General features: G+C 40.2%; 1 protein-coding gene across 7 annotated transcripts in view; it reads left to right on the top strand.

Annotated features, from left to right (window-relative positions):
• Positions 1 to 18,666, top strand: part of MYO1B (myosin IB) — a 110,158-nt gene that overhangs the window by 56,586 nt on the left and 34,906 nt on the right. For all 7 annotated transcript variants that reach the window (XM_039554879.1, XM_039554877.1, XM_039554878.1 and 4 more), the window contains exons 7-13: positions 992 to 1,055; positions 9,367 to 9,465; positions 9,816 to 9,919; positions 10,800 to 10,947; positions 11,634 to 11,752; positions 12,540 to 12,626; positions 12,931 to 12,996. In XM_039554879.1, coding sequence (XP_039410813.1) covers positions 992 to 1,055; positions 9,367 to 9,465; positions 9,816 to 9,919; positions 10,800 to 10,947; positions 11,634 to 11,752; positions 12,540 to 12,626; positions 12,931 to 12,996 — 687 coding nt within the window. The remainder of the gene's footprint in view (positions 1 to 991; positions 1,056 to 9,366; positions 9,466 to 9,815; positions 9,920 to 10,799; positions 10,948 to 11,633; positions 11,753 to 12,539; positions 12,627 to 12,930; positions 12,997 to 18,666) is intronic.

Here is an 18,666-nt window from a genome sequence, read left to right as displayed (position 1 = left end):
ACCTTCCACTGGACCAGGTTGCTCAGAGCCCTGTCCAGGCTGGCCCTGAACCTGCCCTGCTTCTCTGGGCAGCCTGTTCCAGTGTTCACCCCCCTCCCTCTCAGTGAACAGCGTCCTCTGTTAAGTGTGCGCCAGAGGGTGGAATTTGGCTGAATTACTACCAGCAGCTTTTATCTCTCTTAACTGCCTTGCCAGTGCGAGCAGCATTGCTTTTGCCTTTTCTGCACAGTGTGGTTCTGTCCATTTTGTCACTGTTAAATTTAGCTGTTACTACATTAAGCACTTGTCAAATAAATTAAAATGATGCGAAGACCAGAGCAATCTTCTATGATGTGGAAAAGTCAAGCAGAAGTCAAGGAAACATACTGCGCCAGCATGGCCAGGATTGAAATCGCTTGTGCGGTGACAGCCCGTTAATTGTTGCCTCTGGTCTCCTGAGTTACGAGGGAGAGAGTTCAGCGGGAAGAATCCATCACTTTTACAAGGCAGGCACACGCTCAGGGACAGACGTCCCGCGATTGCGAGCAGCGCTCGCTGCCAGCCACTCCTTCGGGCCAGACTCAGTGGCTCTCCGTCAGCTGCCTTGATTCACGCTCTGAGAGCTCCCATTGAGGAAAGAAGGCCGCCTGCAAGATCATTTCTTCCTGCATCCTAAATAAGTAAATAAGCATGGCGATACCTAAATGGCTGCAGGGATTGTTTGGTGTTCCTGGCACTCCGATGGAAGTTTGTATAACGTGCGTTTTCTTCATAGAACCTTAGAAACTGAGCAAGCTACTGGGTTGCTTTACAGACCCGATTAAAGCTGTTTTCATAAAAATCCCTGGCTGTGATAATGTCTTAGAAGATTTGAATAATTTTCTGTTTTTCAGAAATCTGACAGGAGACTCTCAGATCACTCTTTTAACCTTTCAAGCAACTAACTTAAACAATGTCTTGAGCAGTTTTTCTTAAACAGAACTTATAATCTTAAAATCTGTTGCTTTCACAGGGAAAATACATGGATATTGAGTTTGATTTCAAAGGTGACCCACTTGGGGGAGTTATAAGCAACTGTGAGTATTACTTCTGGTATCAGCATATTCACAGATTAAAATGTTTTGTATAAAAAGGGAGATGGTTAAATTATTGAAAAGATCAGCTGTGATTGTCTAATAGAATCTCTCTCCATTATGTGATAAATTCTGCTTTTTAATTTTTTTTGCTGTTACGGTGCTGGATAAAGTACCTTAGAGTGAGTGAAAACAGACTTGAAGAAGTAAGCATGAATATTGAATTGACTGTGTTGTTTCAAAGGTACAGAGTGATGCGTGTGAGTCTGTGTGTTGTTTCTGAAGCTGGTGGCAGATGCATATGGATATCTGAGGGTCTTTTTATGCTTGAATCCCTGGAATCAGTTGTGTCACTAGGTTTGATGGGTCATGTATTTATGGCAGATGATGTCCAGATGATGCTGTCCTGTAATTTGCAAGGGTGATACAAAGTGTGCTGGAGATCACTATGAGATGAGTATGTTCACTTGGAACCAGAGCCTTCTGTGCTAATTTACACACCTCAAAGTGTAGGAAAAGGTTTATAATGAGAGAGGATGAACATCTGTTGAGTTTAGGGAGGCAAAGGTGGCCTTGGAGGTTGTTTTATGACACCTGTAGCAATTCAGAAATTCTGACCAGCTCTCTGTTGGGAGGAAAAAGGCTGGGAATTGAATGGCAGCCCAGAATGCTTTGACTTGCTTTTCTTTTGAGGGTTTAAGTGCCACTTTTAAAATAAATTTCTCCTCTGTGCTATATAAAGCTATATTTGTTTGGTTTTCTTTTTTTTTTTAAAGGGGAGGAAGAGAGCAGTGAGTGACTATACTAGGTGTCACTGACCTAGCCTTGACCTCTCTTTCCACTCAGCCAAATTCATCTGCTGCTTCTAAAGATGTGACTTTTGACTCCATTGGCATTTTACTGGTTGTGAAATAATGAGACTCACCCAAGGTGAACTGTACTCTCCATATATAACATAAACATTTTAAAAACACTGTGAAGAATTTTGCACATAAATGTAGGTTTTGGCTTTTTTCAGAGGGCAGACATTTTTTCTGGACCAGGTCACCTTTTGGAACTGTGCCTGAAGAGCATGATTTTTGTGACAGAGTAGATCTTGAAACTCAAATTAGTCACTATATAAGTGTTTGTGGATGTCTATTAGATTTGACATTTGGCAGTCAACAAAATTAGGGGCCAAACATAATATATTCATAATAATTAAATGTGAGTGAAAAGGTTCTAAAAGGCTGTTACTAGTTTCTTTTTATTTCACATTCAGAATGGATACATAAAAATGAACCCTCCTTTGTAAGAGTGGACATGTAACAGTCTGTCTTTGAAAGTACTGCACTGAGTCATGTAATTAAAATATTGTGTCATATCAAAAGGCAATCCAAATAGTTGCCCTGTGGTTTATCTGCCCCATAAATCTTTGCATGGTGTAATTATAACATTACATGTAATTGTAATGATGTGATGACATATGTATCAAAGGGCAGACATATTTCTGGATCTGTCTAAAATATGCCTGTTTTAGGCATTCTTTCTGTCTTGTCACATGTAATAAATATCTAATAGCAAGAAGATTAATTCAATTTAAGAATAAAGACATGATGTGTAAGCCCTATTGTGGAAAAGATGTTACTTGTTGAACTATGAAACGCCTCATACTTGGCAGGGTATGTCACAGGTAAATACTGAGTTCCCATAGCAGCATGTTAATATATTGCATCTTTGATTAAATGTTTGCAAAATTTGGTACTGTATCCATCTCTCTTTAAAAGAGATTTAAAATTCTTTGCAGTTTCAAAGCAAGTTGATTGTGCTGCCTTAGATCTTTTCCACATGTCTGCAGCAGTGCATTGCAATGCCAATGTCTTTTTCTGTGAGGTATCACCATTCTGAGGATATTGGGGGCCTAAATTCTTTCACACCACTCAGAATTTACTCTGGTTTAAGTCAAAATCAGGATTTGTCTTCATAATTCATCAAGCATGAAGTCAAGTTGCATCAAGTGCTGAAGTTTCTTATGCTTAAAAGGAAAAGTATGATAATGAAAATATTAATAAATATTCTTTGATTTCTGACCATCTGTTGGTTTGGTATTAATATGATGTGAAGATGACATCATAATGCTTTGATTAAACTTTAATAGTTGTTTTTGACCAGCTTGATTTCCAAATGTCAGTTAAGGTAGTGGGCTATTTGGGCCACAGCCTATGTCACCCAGATGTATTTCATACTGTGAGTGGCTTGAAGCAGACACGGTGAACATACAGGTTATTTTGGTGGCAAGAATGGTAACCAAGATAAGCTACTAATTTTATCAGGCTGGTGTAGATAAGCAGAGACCTATTAGGCTGAAAGGTCTCTTTTGGAATGGCCTGTTCTGTCCTGCTCTGGAATGCTGTGAAGCTCTGTGGAAGGCTGGTCCCTCTGCCCATGGTAAACCTTTGTGTGGTGGCTGGTGCTGCTGTGACCTTCCCTCAGGCCATTCTCCTGGTGCCCTTCAATGATCTCCTGCTTCTTAATGGGATGGGTTAAGCTTTTACCAGATGGAGTTAGAGGGTGAAATTATCATGACAGTGCACACTGCATGTCTGCCCTGTCCAGTGTGCAGCCAGTGGGAATATCCAGCTGATAGGTCTGAAACATTTAATGTGCCATAAACAGAAGGGTGAATCTTTTGAGTAGAATCAGAATGGAAGTAATGAAATGGAAGGGATTTGTGGCATCTGTAAATTCAGAACTGGTATGTACCCAAACTGAAGATAATGTTGTGTTTGAACAGTGTAAAATCTGTGCAGTCTCATTTCATGTACAGTACATGGCAGCTCAGATCTTCTGACTGTGCTGGTTTCCAAGGAAATTGATATATTGTTATATCATCATGAACAGTCATAAAAAGAAATTGGGGATGGAAAATTTGAAATGAATGTGATTTATGCAAACTTTCAGTTTTTTACTTCAGTAGGAATTTTTTCCCCTGAGACTACAAGGCAGCATGTGTTGTTTGATCCTCCACCAGCAGGTGTGGGGGTGAGTAGGAGGGCGAAGAAGGCTGACTGAGGTGTGCTGTAAGCCTGAGTTGTTAGTCCTCCCTTTTTGTTAGCTTTCTGTGAACATCCCAGCTTGTTTTCCTAATGGGTGGGAGACGCTGGAGCCCATGGAAGGTGCTCAGTCCTGGTGCCAGCTGCCAGCCAGCCCATCCATCCATGGGTGCCCTGTTTCATGTGCTGGGGTTAGGAAATCCAAACTACTCCTGTGAGCATTGGTAAACATGAAACCTTTTCTGTGTTGCCACCTGGGACTGTGGGCATCCCATCACGGTTTAGTAGCAAACATGAATCCCTGCTTAAAGGTGTGTTGCTGCTTTAAATGGCACCTGCAAACAGGGAAATGGCATTTACATTTTCTCTCTTGGAATTGGGTCTGAGGTGTATCTGCTCTTTCTGCCCTCCTGCGGGCTGTTTACAGTCACTGCTGTTGCAGTGGACAGTCTTGTCAGCACTTACGCACTCAGAGGGGTTTTTTTACGGAGCACTTACTAGTAAAGGCAGCATTAGAGTGTTGCTCTATGTGTTGCTGCATGTAATATTGTGGAAATAAATTACAGAAAAGATCAGTACTATTCTTAGTTTGCCATTTATTATAACTACTCTGTTAGTGAGGATGAGAGAAAGGAGAATGGTAGTTTCTTTTCCACCTGCAATTACATAATAATACCTACCTTATGTAAAAATAGGTGTGTTTGGTTTTGAAGTAATAGATGCTAATTGCAATAGCTTTTTTCAGCTCTAAAATATGACTCTTTGTCCACAGACGCTGCATGTTTTGTACTTAAGGCAGTGTTTGTGTGCACACTTGGTTTGTTAGTTTTGTGACTTGTTTTGTGTACACTAAATTTGGTGGCTGAAGTGGTTTTGCATAGTACAGCTCAAAATGTTTCACACTTACAATAGTTTAGACCTTTTGAAAAGCATGGATCTTACAATATCTTTCCCAGAATTTTTGTAAGTCTTAAATTTTCGTGTTTCACCTGGAATTTCCTGCTGAAAAATACCTGGCTCTTAGCACTAGGTGATCTTTCCTAATCTGCCTAAGCCCTTCAGTGATTTAATGATTAACTAGGAGACAACAGTGGTGCAGGTTGTGAAGTAAAGGATACGCAATGCCTGATCTGGAAAAGCCATTTTTAACCAGCACAATGTCCTTAGAGTCCAAATAACAAGAGATTAAGAAAGGGCCCTGTTTTGCCATCTTGTCCAACAACAGCATGGAAGAAATCTATGCTGTTTATCTAAGGCAACAACTTTTTCTTTTTTTTTTAAAGCTAGCAAAGTGATAACTTTGCAACTTACTCTTTTTTGCAACTTGTTTGTTCATTTTAAAAGTCGGAAGTAATTACTGAGAAATCTGCAGCCTGAGCTGTTGTGTGGTTGCTGTTGGAAAGCTCCTTTCCTTAGGGAAATACTGTACAAATTGGACAATTAGACATTATGGGAAGAGATACCCATTCTTGTTGATTTTCTTTTTGATTTTTCTTTTTTAATCTTCACTTGTTGCAACATCTCCCTTGGTGTTCCTCTTAGCACAGTTGCCACCACCTGGGCAATGGTTTTGCCTAAATTAGGAAGAGTTTGAAAAAACAAACTACAAACTATATTAAACATTTTGATTAGCTTGTTTTTAAACATCATTCATTCCTTACTTGAGCAATGAGGATTTAACACTTAGAATTGTGCAGTCGTTGTCAATGCACATACTGCCCATGTAGTTGTTTTTGATTGACACAATTATGGATCAGTTTCTCCAGGAGAACATTATTATAAACTTGGTGGTAATAATAGGGAAAAATTAATGAGAAACTTTTTAATCAGTGACTTTTTTTGATGACAGCTAGATAATCAAGGTAGGAAAAGAGAAAATGTGGCTGTAGAAATAAGCTGCTGTGACTAGAATATGTTCTGTAACTTCGGTTGAGCAGCTAAAAGGGTCCTTGGTCATGGCCAGCTGAAGAGACTATGACTAAAACAAACTTCTCCTGGATTATTTAGAAAGTACCAAGGTAGTGTCATTTTTTGGTTTTACTGTTTACTTGCTCCTTTCTTGAATGTTGATTTGATTTCTAGTATATTTAGAGAAATACAAATATCCTAAATATTTCTGCACCCCTTGAGTTCATGGGTCAAGTAACCAAAAAGAAAAATTGTGTAAAGTTGTGCATTAGAGTTTGCAGAAGTATTCAGCATGTTTTTTTTTTTTTTCTTTTATGTTCAGTCAAATTGTTTAGCAGGGTGCTTACACAGATCTCTTGCATTTAAACACTGGTATCTAGGAATAACAAAGAATCTTCAGAATCTGAGGCCTGTAGCTGGATTTTGAGTCATCCGAATTGATGGGTATTCAGAGAGTATGACATAAGAAGGTTGAACTTTTCCAAGGCAATTTAATTTTTCCTGGTGCTTTGGTGCATGCACCAGGTTAAACATTCTCATTGAAGCAGCAGCACTGTTAGAGAATGCAGAAATAACACCTAACCCATAAACACACCATATGTAATTCTGTATGTGCTCTCCTGGTAATTCTGTATAGTCCCTATACATAATTCATATAGGCCATGTAACAAAATGTAGTGTGGAGAGAGTTTGGGGGTTTTTGGTTCTGTGGATTTTCACATAGATGAGCACCATCTGTCCACACTGTCAACAGAATCACTGAGTGGCCACGTGCAGCAATCTGAGGTGCAGCTTTGTCTTTCCTCTTCGAGGTGTTTGATCCTCAGAATTGGTAATTGGCTGAGAGTTAACAAAAAGTTACTGGTATATGTGGTCGATTTATTAAAATGCTAATTAGGGCAAACAGAGGGAAGAAGTTTTCTGAAGAATTGGGCAGATGGTCTGGATCTGTCTTACAAGTCTGATTTCAGTCTGCATGTGAACAGAAAGAAAAGGAAAAAAAAACCCTGATGAACACAGATTTAAAAAGAATTGGCAGCAGCTGCTTTGTTAAGGAAAATATCTGATTTTCTGACAGTGACTCCTTTCTGGAGCTTTTTTCCTCAATTATGAAGACTGACAGAATATGGAATGTTAGGACTTTTGAAAACTGATTGTTAATTGGTTAACTTTGTTGCTTCTAAAAATATATAAATAAGATAAACTAGTGAAAAAACCAAAACAGTTATCCTCCTAAACATAACTAATTTCACATACGTTCAGGAACCTGCTTTTTAAATCTGCTGAATGCATGTGATTAGAAGGCTTGCATACAATACTTTGCCAGGATGTGTAGCTGGGCTTTTATGACAGCATTTGACTAAATTTATAGGTAGAGTATTTTTAAACCCAAATAAGCCAAGCCACATTGCTTCAATATCCTTTGAGAATACAGCCATTTCCTGAAGTGTGTGTAGCCACTGTGGGAGCTGAAGTTGTTTATTTTTTTGAGATTAAATTTGGCTGCGATCTGTTCCAGCACTTGCCTGGAGAGCCTTCACAGCCAGCACAACTCTGAGCTGCCTGCTGCTCACCTTGCCTTTCCCAGCCCAAGTATTAACGCTTGGATGGGGGATGAGCCTCTCTCAGCCTGTAAATACTTGGAACATGTCCTACTATCAACCAATCACAAAATTAATAATACTGTCTGAATTTTGTCATTGTTGTCACTGGCCAATTATTAGAGCAGAAAGTAATTCTTGAACCTGACTCGCTGTAGTTTATGTGGAGGAGGGACTCTAAGACTTGTGTAATTTTGTATGTTGAGGTTACTTTGGGCCCTTCAGAATGGTCTTTATTTCCTATTCCATGAGAAGGGATGTAGATAGGTAATTACAGTAGGCAGCACAGGCAGCATGCACTGCCTGTAACCAGCAGTAATAGGAACACACTCTATTGCACTCCTCTGTTAATGGAGGGAACCCCAGGACAGATACACCCCCCCTCTCAGGCTAAGCCCTGCTGGGCCAGGAGCTCCTCAATTGCTCCTCCGTGGTGGGACTGGGGTGGGGAGTTGCAGCACAAAGGTTGCTGACCTGAGTGCCACCTCTAACTTCCCAGATTGCTGAGACTGAACAGGCTCAAGTTTCAGCAGGAAGGAATCTGAGAAAAGGTGTAGTAGAATACACCTCAGATATTCCAGCAAGGGGAGGTGCTTAACAACCCCCATGTTATGACTTGGTGTTCCCCATGTCTTACCTTTGTGAAACCTCATCTCACTTTGTGGATGTTCTGAAGAGTGACAGTTCCCTTTGGGAGTTTCCTTCTTGCACAGGCTTAGAGAGAACTTAACCCCCAGTCAGAGAGATGTGGTGGGTGTGTCATGGTAGGAACATGGGGGAAACTCCTTTACTGTGTGCTTGGAGTGAGGCACTGAATGTCTCTATCTCCATGTCCCTGAATATGTGTAGCTTAAGAGAAACACATGGGAAGTGTGTGTTTGCTATCTGGAAAAATGTAGTTGTGCTATTGAGAAAAGAAGAAAAAAGCATGTGTTTAGTACCAAACCAGCAGATCACACCGATACCTGTCCAGATGTTCTCTTATTGCATTCCTCTTCCTTCTCCTGGAGCACTGTGAACCACAGCCTTCCAGTGCAATGCAGACTGAACAACCTTTGAATTGCCACCTCTGTGGTAAATATGATGTTGAGTCTGAGGTGGTTGCATGGTGTTACAAGTCAGTCTGCTTATGCTGCCTGGCTGGATTCCTGCCCTCCTGAGCAAGGCTTAGAAATGTGTCTGTCACTGAGAGCAGTCTTCCTGTCAAGCTACTCCATCAGTGCAGTGCTGCTTTTCAAAGTGCTGCTTTTTCCTTTCACTTTAAGTATATCAGGATGGAGCTTCTGTCAGCCTCACTGGGAATTACTTCATAGTCTGATGTACCTGAGGATCACAAAGTGCTGCATAATTATTCAGTTCAAATGCTTTCTTTATTTGGTTTCCCCTTTTCATTTACCCATCTTTCATATGCTTAGCCTGGTAACATTTTGCCTCTTTTCAAACCTTCGCACATCCTCACCAAATCCTAATTTTGTGGTGGTACTGTAAATCAGTTAACATCTTTTGAGCACATTGCCTCCCTGACCTGAATTCTCTTTGCAGCTCATAGACTGCAGCCTTTACAAGTGCACTGGGCTTGCCACTTGCTCAAAGAAATATTTGAGATACATGATATACTATGACAAGGTTCATGCCTACCATTTATCATCTTCTGGTTTACTGATGGTGATATAAAGCAATGAAGTAGAAAATGATGGAGGGTTATATTCATTTTAAAGGGTTTTGCTCCAGCAGTCTGTCCCTGACCTGTGAGATTTTTGTTTGTTTGTTTAGATCTACTAGAGAAGTCTCGTGTTGTTAAGCAGCCCAGAGGTGAAAGAAACTTCCACATTTTCTATCAGATCCTGTCTGGTGCATCAGAAGAGTTTCTCTGTAAGTGTTGCCCTTGTGCCATGTTCAGATACAAGTTTTCTTTATATTTGATGTGCTGTTCCATGCACATTGTCTTTTGTGGGAAATGTGCTATTGATTCATTTTTTAAAATTATTGGTGGTACTGGCATTGGTAATACCTGAAGTCAGCAGATGCTTTGCTATTATCCAGATACCTGAGCCAGAATTGGCTTAGCAATGTATTATAAACAAATTATAAACCCTGTTCTTATTAAAAGATCCTTGAAGAAAATCCAGCAATAACAACAGTTCCTGACAATACTGGTTCTGGGATAAAATCGCTACTAACAAGAATGCTGTTGCTAATGGTATTTTTATTTGGTTTATTAGGCAAACTCAAACTGGAGAGGGACTTCAGCAGATACAACTACCTGGGCCTTGATTCTGCCAGAGTGAATGGAGTGGATGATGCTTCAAACTTCAGAACAGTCAGGGTAGGAAGGAGAGGGGCTGGCTGTGCACTCAACACCAGTGCAGGGTTCTTACGGCCCTGGGTCTGTCTGTTCATGCAGGGCTGAGCTGGGAGTGCCACCTTTTCTGAGTGCTGGCACTCTTCATGCTGGGATAGAATGTGTTTGCGCAGGGACTCTTGGATACAACTGGGAAATAGGATCAAGTTTCTGGAGTATTCTTATGGGAATACAGAAAGGACAAAAAAAAAGAAGAATAAAAAAAGAAAAAAACCCCCAAACACCAAAAGGAAACAAACAAACAAAAAGAAAACAAAAGAAGGGGGGGAAAAAAGCCTAGATGCCTTGGTCAGGTCCTGGGAAAAGTTATGTTATATAGTGGCTTATGACTGCAGGGACTGAGCGTCAGGGACCAGGTGATGCTGACCGAGCCCAAAGAAAAAGGGGACTGGGATGATTGTCAAGGTGATTTGCTGTCCTCTTTTTGCTTGATTGTACTCAGGGACAAGATGGATACAGGACCTTGTTCCCAGTGTATGCAAATTTAGATTCTAAGAGTGACTGGTCTGAGAAGACAGGAGTACCTGTTCATTTGACTGTGAAAAATTGGGTTGGGTTACAAACTAAATTAAGTGGCTAAAAAAAGTACAGCATTTTAGAAACCCAAATACTGAATGAGTCCTAGAAGTGGACTGGACTGAATGCCAGCTCCATTTTCACACCTCCTGTGTATTAAAAAACTTACTTGTCTTAGCATAGGAATTATAACATGCATTTTCAGTAGCAGAAGTGTTCATGAACCATTTGTAATTTATGCTTATGCAGATAAATGGTGAATTTTTCAAGTATGATCTGTTTAAATGTAGATTCTTTTATCTCATAATTTTATTTGTCCCACTTCCAGAATGCAATGCAGATTGTTGGGTTTATGGATCATGAAACACAGTCGGTTTTTGAAGTAGTGGCAGCCGTTCTGAAACTGGGAAATATCGAATTTAAGCCTGAATCTCGTGCGAATGGCCTAGATGAAAGTAAAATCAAAGATAAAAATGGTAAGATGAGATTAGTGATGGGAGGAAAGCCACTAATTTGTCTGAAGTCATTATTAATTTTGTAGTTTCTGCAGACATACAATATCCTTACATGTGAATTAAATTAGATTGTTTCCAGAGCTCGCCCTCGGGCAAATACAGGCTGCATTCTGTGCAATTACAGGCTGCATTTTGTGCAATTTCAATCGTTCTGTTGGAAATTCCAAAAAGGATTTTTTTCCCCCCCACTTTATTAACACTTTGTTTTAAAATGTTAAATGGTTCTGTGCCTTTCTGTAGCTGCTTGGTTTTTCTGCAGTAGAGGATTTTTGTTCTGTGCAGTATATCTACCTGTAATGTCGGATTCATTTGGTGATATTTTTGCTGCTGATATATTTTCAAAGTTCATTTGCATCTGAAAGTTTTTCATTATGAAAAATAGTCTGCTATAAATGGAGGGAAAGTTTCTTCTCAAAAATAAGTAGTTAGGAAGTGCTTTCAAAACCAGTAACTGATTCCTTGTGCTGTGCATGTTTTTAAAAACTTTGCTTGGCAGGGTGGTGGGGAAGAGAGCGTGACTGGGGAACACTTCTGTTGAAGAGCACTTTGGGAAAATACCCCACTTCTTAAAAGCTGATAGTTTTGGGGAAGAAAAAGCAACCATAAAGAACGATTAATTATGTTTACACTTGGCTCTTTCTTGCTAGAACTCAAGGAAATCTGTGAGTTGACAGGTATAGACCAGTCTGTGTTGGAGAGAGCTTTCAGCTTCCGGACGGTTGAGGCCAAACAAGAGAAAGTTTCAACAACACTAAATGTGGCTCAGGTAAAAAGAGGTCCTGATTTTAAAGGCAAGAATAATTTTAAATGGCAATTTTTTTCTGCATGATTAAATCATAACTACCCCAATAAGAAGTACAACTGATAGGCTGCACTGAATAAATCAGAAGTGTAAGTGTGGGTTTTTTTCAGAGGTTTCTAAATGTTCAGAGATACTGGATGCTTTGGTTTTGTGTGTGAATTACCTCCAAAAGATGAGGGAGAGGCAAATGTTGCAGAGAATGAAAAAACAAGCAGTCCTGCACAAAGCACATGTTGCAAGTGTTGTGGCAGACTGTTTTCATTTAGGGCAACTGCTGTAATTCCATGTGAGCTGTAGGCCCCGGGCTGCTGAAAAGCCTTTGCTGCCAGTGTGAATTCATGTTCCTGTAATGCTGCAGAGCCAGGGTAGTTGCCACCTGTGTCTCATCAGCTCAGGCTAGCAGGAATGTGCCTTCTCCAGCTGCAGCTGCTCAGGTCCCTTTGCCTCGGATTAGGATGGGGGATGTGAGTCTTCAGTGGGCATCTGGAAGAGCAGGAAGGGAGCTGGAGTGCCCTGGTTATGGCTGGTGTTCCAGCCAGCCCCTGGCCAGGAGGGCAGAGGGGAGCACCAGCAAGGTGCTGCTGCTGAAGTGTCTGGCAGCCCTGGTCTGGCTCCTGTGCCTGCTTGGGCAGAGCCAGTGCTCCTTGTGCTGGTTTACCTCAGTTTGTAGCACCTTTAAGACATGTCAGCAGCAGGAAAATGTTTGGTTAAGCCCAGCATTTATAACATTTTTCTTCTTTCTTCTGTTTAGGCTTATTATGCCCGTGATGCTCTGGCTAAGAATTTATACAGTCGCCTGTTCTCCTGGCTTGTTACCAGGATCAATGAGAGCATTAAGGTATTGTTGCTTTGTGCTTGTAAAAAAATCAATAGAAATCCTTTAAATTAAAGTGGACAGTAAAACCGTATTTTCCAATTTCATTTTTCCTGGCTGTTCACTGCTACACACAAATAACTGTATCACAGCTCAACAAATTGCTTTCTGCCATGTTCTTAAGCTTATAAAAATATTCACATTAAGTGTATTTTGGGAAACCACACTTAACATTTTAGTTTGCAGTATTTGACAGCCTACATTCATTTTCTTGAGTCCCAAGTATGCAATGTATAGATGACTGACTCAATGTTTAATTTTGTTTAAGGCACAAACAAAAGTGAGAAAGAAGGTGATGGGAGTGCTGGACATCTATGGCTTTGAAATTTTTGAGGTAAGACCTATATAATGGTAACCATTTAGTGAGAGAGCTGTTATTAAAGCTTAACAGAGTTGTTCATGAATTCATAATCAGAACACATGTAATTTGACTCAAGTGTGTGTTTCCTGACAAAAAAAAACCACAGTAAGCCAAAGAGAGATGTCTTAACATGTCTGGCAGTTGAAACAAGAAAGTATGAAAGTCAAACTTGTGTTTTTACACCATAGATAAATAAATATTTATGATGGATAAACTAAATATATTTTGTTGTGACATACATTCTGAGCATAGGAGAAACTCTGGCACTGTCATTTCTGCCCTGAGGCATTTTGTGGATGTCTTTGAACAAGCTGTGTATCCTGAGAGGAGAAAAAAAACCAACAAACCCAACAAAAACTATGCATTTTTTTCCTGTCAAAATTAAACAAGGACTTATATTGCATTTCATCTCAATTCACTTAGATAAATACTCTGTACTTATTCCTAGCTAAAGATCTGTGGGTCACTGCTGTTTGTTTACAATAGTATTTTTAGACTGGTAGTATTTTGAAACAAAACAATCAATGAGGAGTTTTTAATTGGGTTAGAGAGCACCAGGGACAGGGCATTTTCATAAATCTTGTTCTGACAGTTTTTGTTAAGAGATTTATAGATCTTGGTTGGAATCTGTATGTGTTTAAACTAGAAACTCATCTGTGGAGAAAAAATCAGTAGAAAACATGTAATCCTGACCCACTTCCCTATATCCCTCTTAGAAATATGGGATGTTTAAACTGTGTAGAAAATGTGAATAATCCAGAAGAGAGTAATTGTTCACGTGAGGGTGGTGTAAGTTTCATTTCAGAGGCAAAACATCCAACTATGTGCAAATCAGAATACCTCTATGCAGAGGAAAAGGCAAGCTGGGAGTTGCCTCAAGGGCTGACTGAGTGAGGTTGTGTTGTTTGCATTAAACATAAGAGCATATTTATGAAAATATCATGCTAGAGGTCAGGTGGCTGAAGGGGGATCTTGGTGCCAGATCTCTTTAGAGCTGGTGCTTGGAGTAGCTTTTAGGAAGCTTGGGCACTGGAATGGTGCTGCTGGCATCCTCAGGCAGGACTCTTGTTTTCTCTAGCTGCTCTGTGTTTGATTAGGTTAGACATGCACAGGGAGGTGGGAGACAGAAGCTTGCACCAGCACACAAGGCCAGCTGAGGGATTTGTGGGATGGTGTTCCAGAGGCAAGGCTGTTTCTCGCATGTAATTTTCATCTTTTATACATTCACCATCTTAGAAGGTCGTAAGTAAGTGACTGAGTGCAGGAGAAAAATGAAAAAACAGGGCTCTTTTCACTTACCTGTCATACTGCATTATGGTGTAGCTTTCTCAAAAGCTGCAAACCCAAAAGCTTTAGAGTAATGTGGGTAGCTATTGTTCACTCCTTTAAATGCCGAGTGTTTGTTTTTCTGGAAAAGGTGGGAAAGGTTTTGCCTTGTGACTTGAGGATCAAATTCATCAGTACATTCATACAAGGCGTGACTCTCTCATGAGTTAAGAGCTGAGGTGAGAATAGTAGCCAAGCAGCTCAGTTCAGCATCACAGAAATAACTGAATTATTGTTTAAAGTTAATTATATTAAAGCAACTAATCAATAAAAAAAATTTTGACACTGTACAGCAACATAAGTCAAGGAAAATTTAATAATGTCTTAAGCTTTATAATATAAGAAATACAGTGGAATTTGGGGTGTTTTGCTGTGTGGTACATTTGTAAACATGATTGCTAAATGTGCAAAATATTAGTTGAGGTATAGTTAATGACAGTAACATACCCATCTAATTATAAGTTACTTAAAACCTGTGACTAAAAATGTGCAGTTCCCTCTTGAACCTAATTCTTAAGCCAGATTTCGATTTTCACATCTGTTCCTGGAAGTTAGAACTAATGTCAGCTCTGCAAATAATGTTGGTTGGCAAAAATGCACTTGAAAGACTTCATCTCTAAACTTGTGCATTTTAAATGTGCAAGCTGTTTGATGTGCTGAGGGTAGAAAGGCCCAACATTAATCAAGTTTCTGCTCAGGAATTAGGTAAGTTTATCATTAGTGAGTGGTCTTTTACCTGAAGTGGCCCTGTACCCTGGAGACAGAACGTATCAAAACCCACAGGAGGTGCAGCAGGAGTGTTTATTACACTGCAACAATACTTACACAGGAAGCTCAGTATCACTGGAATAAGTAGCAAGGAGTGTGTTTACTGAAGAGTGTTTTTTACATTTAAAATTTTTTTTCCTTTGTTTTAGAGGTTTCCTTTGTTTTTGGTTTCATAATGGGCAGGGCACAATATTTCTCAGGCCTTATTTCTCTTCAGCATGATTCTTTAAATCATCCTACAGTTCCTTGTGTAAGATTAGTGAATACAGAAATCCAGATTTACCATTCTGAAAGATCCTACACTTCACCTTCTTGATGACAATAGCAGTCCTGTTCTATTATACATAAATTGAAGCTTTTAAATGAGATTTTTTTCATCTATTTTTGAAAGATTAATTCATTTACTGCTCACTGTGGTTTCTGCAATTTTCTGTAATTTAAACTGAAGTTAATTTACAAGGATTACTGGAGTTTTCCTGGAAATTGACAGAGAAAAAAATAACCAGAGTATTGATGCTGCTGGCATATACTTTTTGGGATTTGGGTTTTGCTAGGATATTTATCAAATACAGACCCCATTTTTCAGACAAATGCAAAAACCATCCAAGAAAGTAGATATAAGGACTTGGCTGTCTAAAAATTCAGATTAAGGAATTTAAATCTATCAATAATCCTCAGCCTCTGTGCGTTTGGCAGATGTCAGCAGCAAGCTTGGCTACGCAATCCACAAAATAGGTGCTGTAAAGCTGTGTTTATTTTTGAATCCTGCCATGCCTTTTGTGGTAAGCCAAATGCTGTGACTGAATGTTTGCAAAGCAAAACGCTGAAATTTTGGGTGGCTCTGTGTGAATTGTCTGTGGGCAAGGATTTAGGGACTAGGATTAGCGTGGAAGTGCAGGCTGGAGGGCTGGGCTGGTTGTGTAACTGTGCTGCTGGAGTTTGGGCAGTGGACCGAAGCCTGACACTAATTGCTCCGAGTATGTTTATCCACATTTTTGAGCAGCTGCGTGCATAGTCAGTGTGCAGTCTAGACTGTGATTTGAGATGGGGTAGGGATGATGGCTGGTGGCACTGGGATTTTTAGAATCAGCTTGATTCCAGGCTTCCTGGGGTAGGTTTGGGGCTGTTCCCATTTTATTCCATGTTTGATGATGTATTTTTGGGCAGTGTTGGGGCGGGGTTGTGGAAGGGTGGGGTTTGTGAACAAGAAGTGAAGGTTGTAGGAGGCAGATGAGGGGGGCCTGCCAAGGCTCAGCAGAGATGAGCAGAAGGCTCTCTCCGTTTGCTTTGGATCTTGAGTTTCCTGTTGTGTACATTTCCTATGGAGACAAGAGCTAGGGTGTGTGAAAATGAGTGTTGTGGAGCAGGAGTATTTCATCCTGCCCAGCCCTTCAGAGATAGAAATGTCTGTCTTTAAGCTAGCTGGCTTAAAGGCTTTATTCTGAGTATTCAGGCTCCACTCTGCAGCTGGTCCTTATGATGAAGTTAATGATTTGGAGTGCAGTTTTATGAAAGTTAATGCTGCCAAACAAGGCTTATTGTTGAAATTTGCCAGGCCTTGGGAAGGCAGTGTGAGTGCTTTCTGCTCAGTCCCTTGGTGGAGCAGTTTGTTCCGTGTGTTTTAGCCTGGCAAGAAACTGGGATGCAGCGGCGATACAGCTGCAGAGAGGGACTGTTTCCATTTGGTTGACCTCAGGTGATGTGACTGCCTTGTCTTTGGGGACAGCATCTGACCAACTCCTTTTGCTCCAGGTACACAAGAACATGCAAAAACATGGCAGAATCCACCACTTTCTCTGTAAAACCCACCAGTAAATAAAAATATCCCCAGTAAAGCAGCTAAACAAGCCACCCAGCAGTAAAACCAGGTCCATTTCTCACAGTCTGTGAGAAATGCATTTTGATAGCACTTCATTTCATTTAAGGCAATTAACTTGTTGTGTGTAGAAGTCTCTTGAGATGACAGAAGGAAGCTTGGTCATGCTGCATGTACTAAGTAAGCTGTCATCTGGACGATGATAGAATGACAATATCTCTGTTGAGGGAATATGTTAGAAATACGAAGAATGCATTTTCTTCATATTAACAAGTTCATAATTGTGTTAATTGTCTGTTTTTAGAGGGAGGTAATCAAATAAAGAGCAGTAATCACTGAAAATGCCTTTCTGAGATGTTTTAAGGTATGAAAGAATAGGGGAGGTATTTCCATTTTCACCATAAACCTGTACAACAGCTTGGTCCAGTTGCTGACTGGTTGCTTTGCCTTCTTCTATCCTGTTGATTACATGAAGGACATTACAGTTTCAGAGCATACTGAGCTCTGAGAGATTGCTCCTGGATCAGTGTTTTTCCCCCACCCCCCCAAGGATTATTTAACAGGAGAAGGATCTAGTTATTTGCTAGCAGGATGACATACTAGACGCAAAAAAAAAAAATTCTAAGGAGGAAGTTGACTTATCAGGATCTTATTTTATCTTTTTTTTTTTTCTTTTAAAGAATCTGGGAACCTTTTCTTCATGTCTTGACTTTGGCTCTAACTCAGCCATGGATATCTGTTGTTTTGTTATTTGCCTTAATCTCCAGATCATAACTTGCAGCTGCTTTTTCTAGGCTGTCTACCTTGCAACAGATTTCCTTTTTGAAATTGTTCAACCCTTTGCTAATGCCCAGAAGTTTAGCCTACACTGGCAAGCAGCAGTGCCAAAATGTGTGTACCCAGCCCTCTGTGCCTTCTGGCAAAGCCTGGTCTACTGGGAAAGAGGAGAACTGAATTTTAATCTGTAATCGATCAACTACCTCTGCTGGCAAGTGTTATGCAAGAGAGGAGCTTTACAGAGAGGGACTCTTGGTTGGACTCCTAGGTGCCAGGGAGGTTTTAAAATACTGTTAAAGCAATCATTTCCTTAAGTGATAGGATGCTCAAAGCAGAGGTGCATCCCAGGAAGTTAATCACCATTTAATTAATCGCATAATAACATAAGTATTTAGAGAGGCTTATTTTGCAACATGCGGGTTTATGAAGTAAATCCCGTTGGCTGGCTGTTTGCAAGAGGAAATACTTGAAATTCTGGAGCAAAAATACACAAATGCTCTGCTTCAGGTTGTGAGAATAATGTTTTGCCCTACAGCAGCTATTTCTGTCTTAGTAGAGGAATGGCTCTGATAACACAGTAGGTTCTTGCCTGTTTGTAATTCCTGTTGTTCCAGGGCTGTGGTTTATCAGGTTGAGTTTGTTGAAGTGATAGTACCTGGGTTTTGCCATGAGCCACACATGCACTGGATTCACTGTAGTTTCTTGCCCTTTTAATTCCAAATTTGGTTCAGACCTGTGTGCCTGGGCAGCACAACTGGGAGCAAGATGGATTTCAGGGTGTGTGGTTCTCTACCTGGCACACAGTAAGGGCTGGAGTTAGTTGAGCTACACAAATATGGAAAATGGATAATCCCCAAAGCTTTGGCATAGGTCTGTCTTGCTTCCATGAGGTACACCGAAACATGGTTTGATTACATACAGTGGAATATTTATAATTAAAAGATGTGCTTCTCTGG

The sequence above is a fragment of the Corvus cornix genome, chromosome 7, assembly GCF_000738735.6.
Source record: "Corvus cornix cornix isolate S_Up_H32 chromosome 7, ASM73873v5, whole genome shotgun sequence".
In the NCBI taxonomy this organism is placed as follows: Eukaryota; Metazoa; Chordata; class Aves; order Passeriformes; family Corvidae; genus Corvus; species Corvus cornix.
This window is presented reverse-complemented; position numbering and strand designations above follow the sequence as displayed.